This window comes from Leptonychotes weddellii, chromosome 9 (genome assembly GCF_054177405.1).
Source record: "Leptonychotes weddellii isolate Sample4059 chromosome 9, ASM5417740v2, whole genome shotgun sequence".
NCBI classification, from domain to species: Eukaryota; Metazoa; Chordata; class Mammalia; order Carnivora; family Phocidae; genus Leptonychotes; species Leptonychotes weddellii.
This window is the reverse complement of record NC_138377.1, coordinates 1,727,277-1,741,475: the sequence shown is the minus strand read 5'-3', so window position 1 is coordinate 1,741,475 and position 14,199 is coordinate 1,727,277. Positions and strand designations below refer to the sequence as shown.

General features: G+C 45.5%; 1 protein-coding gene across 2 annotated transcripts in view; it reads right to left on the bottom strand.

The window, feature by feature from the left end:
- The window catches only part of CDC42BPB (CDC42 binding protein kinase beta), an 86,464-nt gene extending 73,390 nt beyond the window's left edge, over window positions 1-13,074 (bottom strand). For both annotated transcript variants that reach the window (XM_081829863.1, XM_081829864.1), the window contains exon 1: window positions 12,646-13,074. In XM_081829863.1, the coding sequence (XP_081685989.1) occupies window positions 12,646-12,820 (175 nt within the window). In that variant the 5' untranslated portion in view covers window positions 12,821-13,074. The remainder of the gene's footprint in view (window positions 1-12,645) is intronic.
- Window positions 13,075-14,199: the final 1,125 nt, after the last annotated feature.

Here is a 14,199-nt window from a genome sequence, read left to right as displayed (position 1 = left end):
CTCTCTGCCCCTCCTCCTGCTTGTGCTTGCTCTCTCCCCCTTTCTCTCTGTCAAATAAATAAATAAAATCTTTAAAAAAATCACTTGTTATTTGTATACATTTATAACGAACAATCTGAAAAACGAGATTAAGAAAACAATTCTATTTACAACAGCATTAAAAAAAACCCCTAGGAATAATTCAATAATTGCAAATCTTATACTCTGTTTTGTGAATGTAATTAATGTAACCAAATAAACACTTATATAGTTAAAATGACAAATTTTCTATCATACGTATTTTACCACAATAAAAAAGTAAAAACAAACATGCTAAACTCTGAAAACTACCAAATATTTTTGAAAAACAATTTAAAAGATCTAAATAAGTGGAAAGACATTATGCTCATAGACAGAAGATTTAATATTGTTAAAATGGCAATACTCCCCAAATTCATCTACAGATTTGATGCAATCTCTATCAGAATCCCAGATGGCTTCTTTATAGAAATTGACAAGCTGATCCTAAAATTCATATGGAAATTCAAGAAACTTAAAATAGCCAAAACAATCTTGAAAAAGAACAAAGCTGGAGGACTCACACTTCCTGAATTCAAAACTTACCACAAAGCAACAGTAATCAAGACAGTTTTGGTACTAACCAACATTAAGGATTGGCATAAATATCAACAACACAACTGAGAGCCCAGAATTAAACCCATACATTTATCAACTGTTTGACAAGGATGCACGACTACTCAATGGGGAAAGAACAGTCTCTTCAACAAATGGTGCTGGGATAACAGGATATCCACATGCAAAAGAAAGATAAAAAAATTGTGGTTCTCTATCTCATACCATATACAAAAATTGACTCAAAATGGATCAAAGACCTACATGTAAGATCTGAAACTATAAAACCCTTAGAAGAAAACACAGGTATAAATCTTTGTGACCCTGGATTTGGCAATGGATTTTTTTTTTTTTTAAGATTTTATTTGTTTATTTGAAAGAGAGAGAGCATGAGCAGGGGGAGGGGCAGAGAGAAGCAGACTCCCCACTGAGCAGGGAGTCCAACGCAGGGCTCGATCCCAGAACCCTGAGATCATGACTTGAAATTAACCGACTGAGCGACCCTGGTGCCCCTTGGCAACGGATTCTTAGATATGACACCAAAATCAACAAAATTTAATTAAATTTCATCAAAATTTAAAACTTTTGTGCTTTGAAGGAAACCATCAAGAATGTGAAATGACAACCCACCGTACAGAGGAAAATATTTGCAAATTATACATTTGGTAAAGGTTTAATATCCAGAATATATAAAGAACTCTTACAACTCAACAACAGAAAGACAACACAATTTAAAAATGGGCAAAAGAACAGACATTTCTCCAAAGAAGATATACAAATGGCCAATAAACACAAGAAAGGATGTTCAACACTGTTAGTCTTTAGAGAAAAGTAAATCAAAACTAAAATGAGACACCATTCACTAGGATGGCTAAAATAAAAGAGACAAGAGCAAGTGTCGGTAAGGATATGGAGAAACTGGAAGTCTTATATGCTGCTGGTGGAAATGTATACTGGGTACAGCTGCTATGGAAAACAATCTGGCAGTTCCCCAAAATGCTAAGCACAGAGTTACTGAATGACCCAGCAATTCTACTCCTGGGTATACACCCAAGAGAAATGAAAACATCTGTCCACACCAAAACTGGTACATTAATGTTCACAGCAGCATTCTTCATAATAGCCAAAAGGTAGAAACCACCCAAATGTTCATCAACTGATGAACGGATAAACAAAATGTGGACTATCTACGTAATGGAATGTTATCTGGAATTGAAAGGGATGAAATACAGAGATAGCCCTGAAAACATTATGCTAAGTGAAAAGGATCCAGTCACAAAAGACCACAGGAAATGTCCAGAACAGGCAAATATATAATGAGACGAGATGAGTGGCTGCTTAGGGCTGACGGCAAAAGGGCACAGGGCTTCTTTCAGAGGTGATGAAAATGTTTGCGATTCAACAGTGGAGATGGTTGCACGATTCTATGAATATATTAAAGCTATTGGACGGTATAATTTGAACAGGTAAATTGTGTGCAAATTATATCTCAATAACGCTGTTACCAAAAAAGAAAGAAAAAGTAAACCACCTGCTAACTGTAAATGCCAGAGAAATCTTTCTTTCCCATTAAAATAAACAATCAGCTGTGCAATTTAAGTTTCTCTCATCTTGCTGATAGACATCAGTTTCTGTCCCAGTAACCCTCTTCACATATTATTTCACAAGGATTATCAAAACTTCATAAAGGCAAACCTTGCTTTTTAAAAAAATATTTAGATATTTGTAGAAGGAAATATACCCAGGCTTCACTTCGGTTACATAAAACCATAATGCTGATGTTTTCAGAAACATTTCTTGTCCTGATACAGTCTAATATAAATGCCATCCTTGACACCTTAATTAATTGGTGAAATTGGGAATAGAGCACTCCCAGTAACTTCCCAATTTGCTGCGAGACAATATATCCCACATATTCAAAAGCTTTATTGACATTTTCCCAGATTAATTTTAAAGGTACATCAGAAGACCGACTTGTTAATACACTTAAAAGACTTTTCAACAATCTGATCTCAAATACTTGCAGTTAAAAAAGCAGCAAGTCCATTTGCGACAGAACTGCAAAATTATTTTTAAAAGATTACTGTATATCCATTAATTATGAAATCAACATCTTTCTCAATAGTGAAGAATGAAAATGCTATTGCCAGGGGCGCCTGGGCTGTCTCAGTGTGAGAGCATGTGACCCTTGATCTCGGGGTCATGAGTTCAAGCCCAACGTTGGGTGTGGAGCCTACTTTAAAAAAAAAATTAAACTAAAAAATAAATAAAAAATACTATTTCCAGTTAAAAATAACAAATTAAAAAAAAATAAATTCAGCTCCCTGATGTTAATTTTTTTAAACAAAATGAGAGAAATTCAGTGATTTCAGTTCAATTCTTTCACATGGAGAGGGTAAAGTACAACAGAACAACAGCCTTAAAATGTAATCTGGGTGTCATGATAAGGGAGGTCTGTTTACCTTTGGATTTCATTTCTGTTACGTGTTTTTAGAAAATTATGAGTGGCAAGAACAGTTCTTCTGCTCTTGATTTTAAACTGGTGATACCTGGGGTGCCTGGGTGGCTCAGGTGGTTAAGGTCTGCCTTCGGCTCAGATCATGATCTCGGGGTCCTGGGATGGAGCCCCAGGTCAGGGTCCCTGCTCAGTGAGGAGTCTGCTTCTCCCTCTGCTCCTCCCCCCACCGTGTGCACTTGCTGGGGTGCAGGCACACATGCACTCTGTCTCAAATAAATAAATACCTAAATAAATAAATAGTTGGTGATACCTTCCTCCACAGCAAGAGCTTAAACAGAATCACTTCCATGTCAGCTCAAGAAAGATCAAAGCTTATGCACATAGTCTCTGGGTCACAAACACTCCCCCCCCAACTGCAAACATCTCCACACTGCGGGTCTCCAGAGGTCCCTCCCTGCTTCACCCTGTGCCCACCCTAGAGTAGCCGCTCCCCAGCCATCTGAAGAAGCACTTTCCAGGCACCCCTTTTCCTTTTCAGTGCACCCATCCTATAACTCCTTCTTCACATCCCTTTCCTAACCCCCCCTTCCACTGGGATGCAGTTCCTAGAGAAAAATTTGTCCTCCCTTTTTATTCCCATGTCTTCCTTCTACTTATGGGGGAAACCTTCTAATAAACGAGTAAGCATAGGAATAGAAATGCCAATACATCCATGTCAAAGAAAACAGAAATTATCCCCTCTGACCACACACCTTTCAGCACATCTGCCTTAGCCTTACGCCACCTGAAAACGCCACTAAAATGACAGCTTATGATTACCATGGGACACAGCCTCAAGGATAACATGAGCCCCAGGAGAACAGGGATTCTGTTCATCATTGCAGTGCCTGGTACTTTTTAAGTACTTAAAAAATACTTGTTGAACGAGTGACAGAAGATGACAGCAGCCTAGGAATGTCAGCACAATTCTGCACAGTGGGAAAAGCCAATGGACAAGTGATAACTAATTTAGCAAAGTTAGAAAACTGAGTTATTGTGTGTGAGGTAGGGGTAAGGCTGCTCTGAATGATCAGAAGCACTGGGATCTCTGACGGTCTAAATGGTAACAGACAGAAAACAGGACTGGCTTCAAATCTACAGGAGAAGCAGTGACACCCCAGAACTCCTTCTGTTCCCTCCCATCAACTCTCCACCTTACCCCAACTTCCCCAAAAGCCAGCATATCCCACATTACTCCCCACTGCCCAGGCAGGACACCAGAAACCCCTCTCTGGGGAAACTGACAGGCCCAAAGAAAGAATTACTTTAGCAACTTCTGATAGTGTCCCTCAAATTGTCCCTGTCCTATTTCCTAATGGTGAGACTCAAAAAAGTTTGTCCATGCACATGGGGAGTTTCCAATCAGTCCACTCACAATTATGAAAAGACAGCCAATAATCAGCAAATATTTGGAGAAATGCTTCTAACATCAAAGACAAAGACCAAAGCAGGAAAGATGAGAACAAGGACTCAGAAGAGAGAGACAACACAGGAAACAAAAGAAAATGTCTACATAACATGTGTACACATAAATCAATTTAAAAAATTTTTTTAAAAAGTACATTGCTGGGGTGCCTGGGTGGCTGAGTTGGTTGAATGTCTGCCTTGGGCTCAGGCTCTACCAGGCTCCCTGCTCAGCAGGGAATCTGCTTCTCCCTCAGCCCCTCCCCCAGCTTGTGTGCAGGCACTCGCTTGCTCTCTCTCAAATAAATGAAATCTTAAAAACAGTGCACTGCCTTCATGAAACGAAGATGGAATGCTGAGAACAAAAACAGTAATGAAAGATATGATGGCAGAAATAAAAATTCAGTGTAAGGAGTAGAAGATACAGTTAAGGACCTCCCCAGAAAAATCAGAAGAAACAGATAATGAATAGGAAAAAGGAGGAAAAGAGAATTAGCAGAACACTCCAGAAAGTCCAACAACTGAATAATAGGAGATCCGGTAGGATACATTGGAGAAATCAGGGATGAGATCATCTAAGAGACAACATGGAAAAGTTTCCAGAGCTGAAGGACCCAATGTCCCCACCAGAAAGACCCACCAAGAATGCTGGGAGCAGACAGAAGACCCTGAGAGTGGGCACCTGGGTGGCTCAGTTGCTTAAGCGACTGCCTTCAGCTCGGGTCATGATCCTGGAGTCCCAGGATCGAGTCCCGCATCGGGCTCCCTGCTCAGTGGGGAGTCTGCTTCTCCCTCTGACCCTCCCCCCTTCATGCTCTCTCTCTCAAATAAATCTTAAAAAAAAAAGACCCTGAGAGTTCCCAGATAAGACAAGTCACACAAAGCCTTGGGGATCACTATGGGGTTAGGCTGCTCATTACCAACAACAGAAGGAGTAACACTTTCAAACTTCTGAGGAAAAATTACTTCTAACCTAGAATTCAGTACCCAGGCAGTCTGTCACTCAAGTGTGAGGGAAGAAAAGACATTTTCAGACAGGATAGGTCTCAAAAATTTCTCTCTGATGAACCCTTTCTCAGGAAGCCACTAGAAGACACACTGTACCAAAAGGAAAAAGACATGAAATCCAGAAAGGGGAATTCAACAGAAAGACACCAAAAAAATTCCCACAAGGAATGAAGAGAAATGCTAGGAATACTGCTAATCACTGGGTCTGGAGCACAAACAGCCTCAACGAGAACAGGAAAGGGAAAGGATTTGCAGGGTGGAAGGTGATAGACAGATCGGGTGGGGCGCGTGGCAGGGCGTGTTGCGGTGCTGAGATGTTCTAGCTCCACACCTGGAACTACACTTAGCCCTGGACCACTGGCGTCTAGCTAGAGCAAAGACACATAACTCATTCCAAAAAACACAGAAATAATCCCCTGTCTAACCAAAGACAGGGAACTAACTGCATCCTATGTGGCTTAGTTAAGATATTTACCTAGTGAGAACAACATAAACACTACCAATTTAAACAAAAATTATTACATAAGCATATTTGGAAAAAGGGAGAGAGGACAGGTGGGCAGAGAAGGTATATAAAAGTTCTATAACCTTCTCTTCCACACTAAGAAGTCAACAGATAATGCCTAAAACAGAAAAATCAGTACAAACACACTTTAAAGAAACATGGAATTTGAGGCTAGAACTGTTAAATAACTATAACATCCCAGATTCTTCCACAGTAATACAACACCTTCGCCCTGGTGCCTGGATTGCAGAGGGGACGGCCACCATCAGAGGCTGGACCAAGAGCAGGAAAGGGCCCAGGTCCCTGAAGACTTCTTGGAATGAGCTGTTTACTAGCCCTGCCCTGCCCACATCCCAATTCCACATGAGACAGAATTCACCTTGATTTTGGGTAAGGCGCTATTAATTGGTTGTGTTACTGGCAGCTGAATGCAATCCTGAGACAGATGATTATCAAATAGAAACAGAGGGCTAAGAAGTGGCTGCTTATGAAAGTTAAAAACCAGAGTTACTAAGTAAATGCATTACTTTAATAAAGGTAAAATTATATTTGAAGAAAATCACGGGGTATGGTCAGAAGTGCTGTTAATCTCAACTTCTAAAACTAAGATTAAATGGGTCTTTTTAGGTCAGTTTTACCTGATTTATAGACAAACAGAATCTACAGACAACAAAATATGAAGTATTTGAAAGAGGGAGTGATGAAAGGAACAGCAGTGTCTAAGGCTGACTGGCAGAGATATTTAAACCCTAAAGTGAGAAAGGCATTCATTTAGGTCTGCGGGCTTGAGAGCTTCAGCTAGGCCAGTGATGATGGGAATGGAAGGAAAAGGCTACAATAAAACAGATGTTTCAAAGCAGGTGCCTGCAAGGCAGCCCAAGGTTGATCATGGTCCAGCAGACAAGAGAACCCCCACTAGAAGGCTGCTGGCTCCGAAATGATCAGGAAAAATGTCCTGAGCCTGGTTTACCTAAGGGACAGCGGGGATGGGGGTGGAGGGCAGACTACAGGGTCACTCCAATTCTTAATAGTGTTCACACCTATGACTCTGTGATTGTGGAGGCCAGAGAAATTATCGCCATCCCCGTAACATTTGGAGTCACCTTCAAGCAAGTTCCACAGGTCTCCAAAGCAGCTCCAATACAAGGACAGAATTGGACTGAAACATGATCCAATTCAAATTTCTCTCAGAATTTCTAATTCTTTCCTAAAGATAACAAAATCCAAAGTTCTATTATATAATTGACTCTTTTTGCAAAATTTTAATCTAAAAACAATCTTGTTGCCAGTTACCTACCAGTCAATGAAACTGACCAAAAACCTAACGTACAACACAGATCATTCAGATCTTGCTGTAAAGTACAACCTTTATTTCATAGTTAGTATCTATTTGTCTTTAAAAAATAGCTGTCTCTTGTAGATTTTTAAGTCCGTATTTCAGTTCAGATTGTCAAAACACTTCTGGTTTTAAATATAAGGAGAGGGGCACCTGGGTGGCTTAGTCGTTAAGCATCTTTGGCTCAGGTCATGATCCCAGGGTCCTGGGATCGAGCCCCGCATCGGGCTCCTTGCTCAGCAGGAAGACTGCTTCTCCTTCTCCCACTCCCCTTGCTTATGTTCCCTCTTTCACTGTGTCTCTCTCTGTCAAATAAATAAATAAAATCTTTAAAATAAATGAATCTAAGGAAAGTGTTCTTTTCCTCTCACCCGTTTTCCTTATTAAGAGAGCGTTTGTGTAAGGTTTTCACACAAATTTAAGATAACCCTAACACACTGTCATTCTGGACCATTCTTAAAGCTACAAACCAAACTTAAACTTGCGACAGGGACTAAACGGTGTTATCTTATGGGGACCAGTTAGGGTGATGTGATTACAGGGTTTTCATGGGTTTTTTAAAAAACTCCTTCAAAACTTCCTTTAATTTTATCTCCTTTTTGATCCTTTTACTTTATTAGTCTCAAAAAATACTTCTTGTCTCTTTACCAAGAAAAGTACTCAATAGTTTCACCGTACTTAATAAAGTTTGGAATTAACAGTCCTGTTTGCTCATGTGTTTATCCAGCATCACAGACGTCAGCACAGACAGATTTCTAAGGGCACCAGGCTCTGCAGCCAGAGGCAGGGCAAAGGCAAGAGGGGCCACCTCTCCACCCCATGGTATTCCGATTATTCTACCTCAGGTGCACGGAAGTGCGCTTGGCGACCGATCCACTGCATGTCATAGACCTTCTCACGTGGCTCACACAGTGGTATTCTGTTTGAAAACAATTCACTCCAATGCCAACCTTACTTAAAGTCTAGATTTAACACACTAAGTGTGTCACACACGAAGTGACACGGCTGTTCACTTCGAAACCCAAATGTCAATGGATGAGGTTTTAGGAGAGAAAGGGTAAGGCTGGCTTGTTATGGTTTAATGGTTTCAAATGTCCCACCACCTGCCACCTAGTCAATATCACCACGCATTTTTTTTTTTAAAGATTTTATTTATTTGTTTGACAGAGAGAGAGAAAGTAAGAGAGGGAACACAAGCAGGGGGAGTGGGAGAGGGAGAAGCAGGCTTCCCGCTGAGCAGGGAGCCCGATGCGGGGTTCGATCCCAGGACCCTGGGATCATGACCTGAGCCGAAGGCAGATGCTTAACGACTGAGCCACCCAGGCGCCCCAACCACGCATTTCAAATAGCTACTTACAAGTCTAAATTATGTTAACTTAATTTTTATTATGCAATCCCAGTATTTCCCTCAAATTTAGATCTTATTCAAAAGACCTGTTTAAGTCATTCCCATGTTACACAAACATTCCATCTGGAGGAACCATTATGTATCAAACCAAAATGTATCTTGAGATTTTAAGCACCACCAGTTAAGCCCGAACGTTTTAAATTTGGTAGAGTCATCCCACTCACACGTTGGGCTGAGGATCCCCGTGCTAACCGCTATGGGAATTCACATGGATGAAGGTACTGCTGCATTCCTAACAAGAAAAAACACAAATGAGGAGAGGAAAGAGGGCTAGAAAGGATTAATTTTCTTCCTTATATAGGAAGTACAGTGGCAGGGTAAAGGAAGGTGCCCTGGACTGCAAATTGGGAAACCACACTGAGGTCCGCGTCCCCGAGACATGCCTACACCAGCTGCAAGCTCCAGGCTTCCCACCTGGTCTGCAGGCCATGAGGGGCCAGAGCACAGAGCCACTGTGGTCTACCCACTGCCAATAGGCTGGGACTTCAAACATCAGCTCCATCTGACGTTTGATATAACACTAGTCATTATATTTAAGCCATGAAAAAAATACTTAACACATGTAAAAGTATTTTTTTGTACCAAAAGTAAGAGACAGCAAATTCCTCTCATTTACTTGTATTTGTTGCTATTTACTTATAGAAATTTCAAAGTGCTTCATATGTTCTACTTTGGGATCCAATTTGCATTAAAATACAGCTTAAAGAAATACAGATGCAAAGCAGGGTATTTCCAACTTTTAATTAAAGTTCAGGATTTCATAGAGGAAACTAATCAAATTATAAACATAATCAAGGGAAAATTAAAGACCTACAATGAAGGTCTTTACAATGGGCTACGATGACTCTTATCCCACGCAACCACCGTGGCAAAAAGGAAGGAAGAGCCAGAAAGTCTTCTTTTAAAACTTAAAAATGGGGTGCCTGGGTGACCCAATCAGTTAAGCATCTGACTCATGATCTCAGAGTCGTGAGATGGAGCCCCATGTCGGGCTCTGCACTGAGCATGGAGCCTGCTTGAGGTTCTCTCTCCCTCTCCAAAAAACTAAAATTAACTTAAAATAAAACTTCAGAGAAAGACAAATACTGTATGATTTCACTCATATGTGGAATTTAAGAAACAAAGTAAATGAACATAGGGGAAGGGAAGGATAAAGAAGATGAAAACAGAGAGGGAGACAAACCGCTAAGAGACTCCTAACTCTACGAAACAAACTGAGGGTTGCTGGAGGGGAGGGGGGTGGGGGGATGGGGTAACTGGATGATGGACATTAAGGAGGGCACGTGATGTAATGAGCACTGGGTGTTATATGCAACTGATGAATCACTGGATTCTACCTATGAAACTAATTTTAAAAAAATCCATTATCACCTGTTGTTATAAAACATAAATACATTTTTTAAAGTAAAAAAAAATTAAAAACTTTATTACCTATACTTTCCAAATTTCCTCAAAGATTCCTCAGTAACTCTTTAAATCTGAAATGAATAGCTGTATTTCTTCATTAAGTTTCAAGATTTCTACCTAATTGTCATTAGACACCTACCAAGATTTGGAAGGTGGGGGGAGGTTGGCCCTCTGCATGACAGGACTCCACACACTGGAGGCTTCAAATACCATGCAGAGTGTGAACCCAAAGACTCAGCAACCCCAGGGTAATAGCTTATGTCTGTTTCCAGAGCAGAAGTAATTCCACTTGGAAGTCAGGGCACCTGATAATGCTCCACAATTCCACTCGTCGGACCATTCTTCACCTTCTACTTGTAATACACAAGCATTCTAAGTAACACTAAATAACGACTTCATTAGTAATGCACGCCTGCAGAGCTACAAGTGTACTTGTTAACATGCATGAGATTAAATATTACTTCCTATTTTATTAGTATTTAGAAGTAGTATTAATATTTCATTAAAATGCCACCTTAAACCTCAGTCCATTTCTCTTCCCTGCAATTTAAGGTTTACACTTCTGTGCAAATTGAGTTGTTAGGACAGTGTAACTCATTTGTAATCATAATTTCCAATACTCCAAAATACAATTTCAAAAATAATTCTAAGTGATAACACACAGCTTCTGTTTCCATCTGGAAAGATCTAATCTCTTAAAATAAGACCTCCACACATGCTGAGAAGAGCTTGCTCCAGTAAAGCCCACCAGGTCACAGAGTGGCCGGTACAGCCTGCCAGGGACGGAACTAGGCGAGAACCACTCACGTACAGGGTGTCTGGCTCTGAGACTTCAACCCCACAGAGGCACAACTCAGTTCCCAGGCCAGAGGCCAGATGGACCACACCTCACCACTACAACCCTCCCTCCGCTTCTCCTTTCAGTCACACTCCTACCCACACACTGTGCACCAAGTTGAACCTGATTGTGGAACTGTCTGGATTTCAACATCAAATGCTCAGAAAGGAAAGGCAAATACAACATTCAGAAGACTCATATGTAACAAGCACCAAAGACCTCACTTTCAAAGCAACTGTGAAAGTGAGTTAATTATATGAAAATCACGTCACCGATAAAGGACCCTAGAAAGTGAACGCTCTCATTTTACGGACATTGTATATAACCAAGCACGGTGGTCCCCACCGAAATAAAGCATAATGGGCTGTCCTGGGGCTCTGGCCCTCCTTTCTCCTGCGGCTCTCACAAAACATCATTTCACTAAAGAGCAAAAAACAAACCCTCTAAAGAATATCTCAACTTAAGTTTTAATTAGTAAACAAACCCCCAAATTCCAGTTCCCATTTTGGCAGAGTAGGAGGCCTCACTCAAAATACATTTGTTTCTTCGTGTAAATATCAGCTTTATCAGCCCCAAAGATTAGAAATTACTGGTTCAAACTGCACAGTCCTAGCCCAACGACGCAAGTAACCCAGGGATAGGATTTTCTTAGGTTTGGCCTGAACATAAGCCCTGCGTGTTCCTACTAGGTCGTTCCAGGTGAGTCTGAGGGTCTTGACAGGATGCCCATGTTAGTTAGAAACCAATCGAAAGGATTTCATTTTACACCTGTAGCTGTTTCCGGGATTCTAATGATCATCAAGTGGCTTAATCAAACTTTTGTCCTAATAAAGCAAAATAGGTTAGTTGATCAATGATTAGGGTGCTATAGATCCGTGAATAAACTAGAGAAGGCATGCAAAGATCAGATAAAGAAAGTTTTTAAAGGCCTCCCATATACTGACAGTTCAGCTGCCCCCAACGTATTACAAGAGTCTAGCGCAATTACAACGAAAAGAACCAATCTGCTCTTGCAAAATAAGGCTTTTAACCTGAAAACTCCCTTGGAGGTGCTACAGTAAAGGGTGTTCAAGCCCTGGACATCCAGGGGATGCAGCAGGCTGTCACCTAGGGGGGAGCAATAGAACCGGGCTCCCCGGAAATGCACACGCAGATAGGGGGCCCACCGGGCGGTGGAGGACGGAGATGTAAAAATCACACGCGGCTGCCCCCACAAGCCAGCAGGGCATGAGGGGGGCCTCGACGCTGACTCTGGACCCCAGAGCGAGGGGCAGGGGCGGGGGTGGGGGCGGATTTCCCGGGGAGTGCTGCAGGAAATGATATCCAGACTCGGAGGGTGGATCTAGGAAGCGGCCCGGGCGATGGCCGGCGGCGGGGAGCGAGTGGGGGTGGGAACGGAGGATGTGGCTCCCAGGAGCAGGATGAGGGGGCGGGACGGCCGAACGCGGATGCGCCAGGGCCGAGGAGGAGGGCAGGGAGGGACCGAGAGCCGCGAAGGGACCAGGGCGCAAGGAGCGGCCCGAGAGGAAGGGGGCGGCGGGTCTGGGGACAGGAGGAGCGGAAGGCTGAGGGCCGGGAGGAGGAGAGGGCCGGGGGCGGAGGGGCAGGCCGGCGCCCCGCGCGCACTTACCCCACTCGAGGAACTCGGCCACATACTTGTCGCGGCGCAGGGCCGAGTGGCTGCACTCGGTGTACAGGCAGACGAGCACGTCGAGCAGCGTCTCCACGCTCAGGGCGCTCTCGTTGCGCCACGGCCCGTCCAGGAGCAGCTGCTCCAGCTTCTTGAGCCGCACCTTGGCCGACATGGTGCCGCGCGGCCCGCTCCCAACGCGCCGGACTCTCGCCGCCCGCTCGGCCAGTCCGTCAGGGCGAGCCCTCGGGGGCCCGGCGGCCGCGAGCCCCGGCAGCTGCGGCGCCTCGTCGCCGCCCCGTCCGCGTCGTCGCGCTCCGGCCTAGGCCGACATCTTGGGCTCGGTCCCGGCGGCGCAGCGTCTGGGGCGCCGGGCCCCGCGGGTCCATGGGCCGGTCTCCTCCCCTCGGCGCCGCCGCCCGCCCCGCCCGGCGCGGCCCGCCCTCGCCTCGCCTCGCTCCGCCGCCCGCCGCGCGCCCTTCAGCCCCGCCCGCGGCCGCGCCCTCCCCGCCTTCGCCGCCAGCCGTCGACCTGCAGCGGCGCGGAGCCGAGCGCAGCGCAAGCCCGGCCGGCGCCCGAGCCCCGACCCCAGCCCCGACCCGGCGGCCCAGCCCCGCGGCCCGCAGCCAACCAGGGCGCGGCCAGCGCGGGCGCAGCCAACCACCGCGGGGCCGGCCGCCGCCGCGCTGACCTCAGCGCGCCGCCCCGCCCCTGCGCTCCCGGCTCCCGGCTCCCGGCGGGATGGGACCTCGCCGCTTGCCGTAGGGAGTCCGGGATGCTGGGAAGGCCAGGAGACGGGGGCGGGGCGAGCGCGCGGCCAGTGCGCCGCCGAGATTGCGCCCCCGCGCGTGCGCAAAGGGCGCCCGGGCGGCGTGCGTGAGCGCTTCGCGGACCAGGCCTGGCTGTGCTAAGTCCGTGCTCGCGCACGGGCACACCTCGGGACTCGAGGGGAAATACCCACTCCCCCTGCTTGCCGGGGGGCTTCGGCGGCGTGACCCGTTGGTTTAAAACCAGGGCGCTTCCAAGCCCAGAGCAGCCTTGGAAAGCGGGGCCCTGCCGGACTTGCGCGGGAGCCCGAGGCCCGGACCGGGCACAGGCCGCTGCAGAGCGGCGACCCAGCGGGCCACCCAGCCCCTCGTGAATTCGGGGTGCCCCGCAGTGGCCACTTCAGATTCTGCTGTGCAGCTCACTCCAACCGCAAACAAATGTCTTGGGTGGGATTTTGGTAGGCAGCGGCGGCTGTCTCCAGGCTGGGTTTGTCTAGCGAGTCACTGCTTTAGTGAGACTGTTGGTTTGTTTGGGTGGCGGGGTCAGGAGGGTGGTGGGGAACACCCCCACCCAAACAGACCCTTGGCGTCAGGAGAGCAGGGGCCGCCTGGAGCTCGTGGGATGTCACTGAGGCCACGGGGGTGGCTGAGAGCTGGGCGGGAGGGTGCAGGGCCTTGGGAAGCCTAACCGGAGGAAGGGGGTGGGGTGGGGGCTTCAGTGGATCCGGGGCAAGGAGGCAGAGCGGATAGAGATTTGCGGACGGAAATCTAAAGGAGCCTGTGGCAA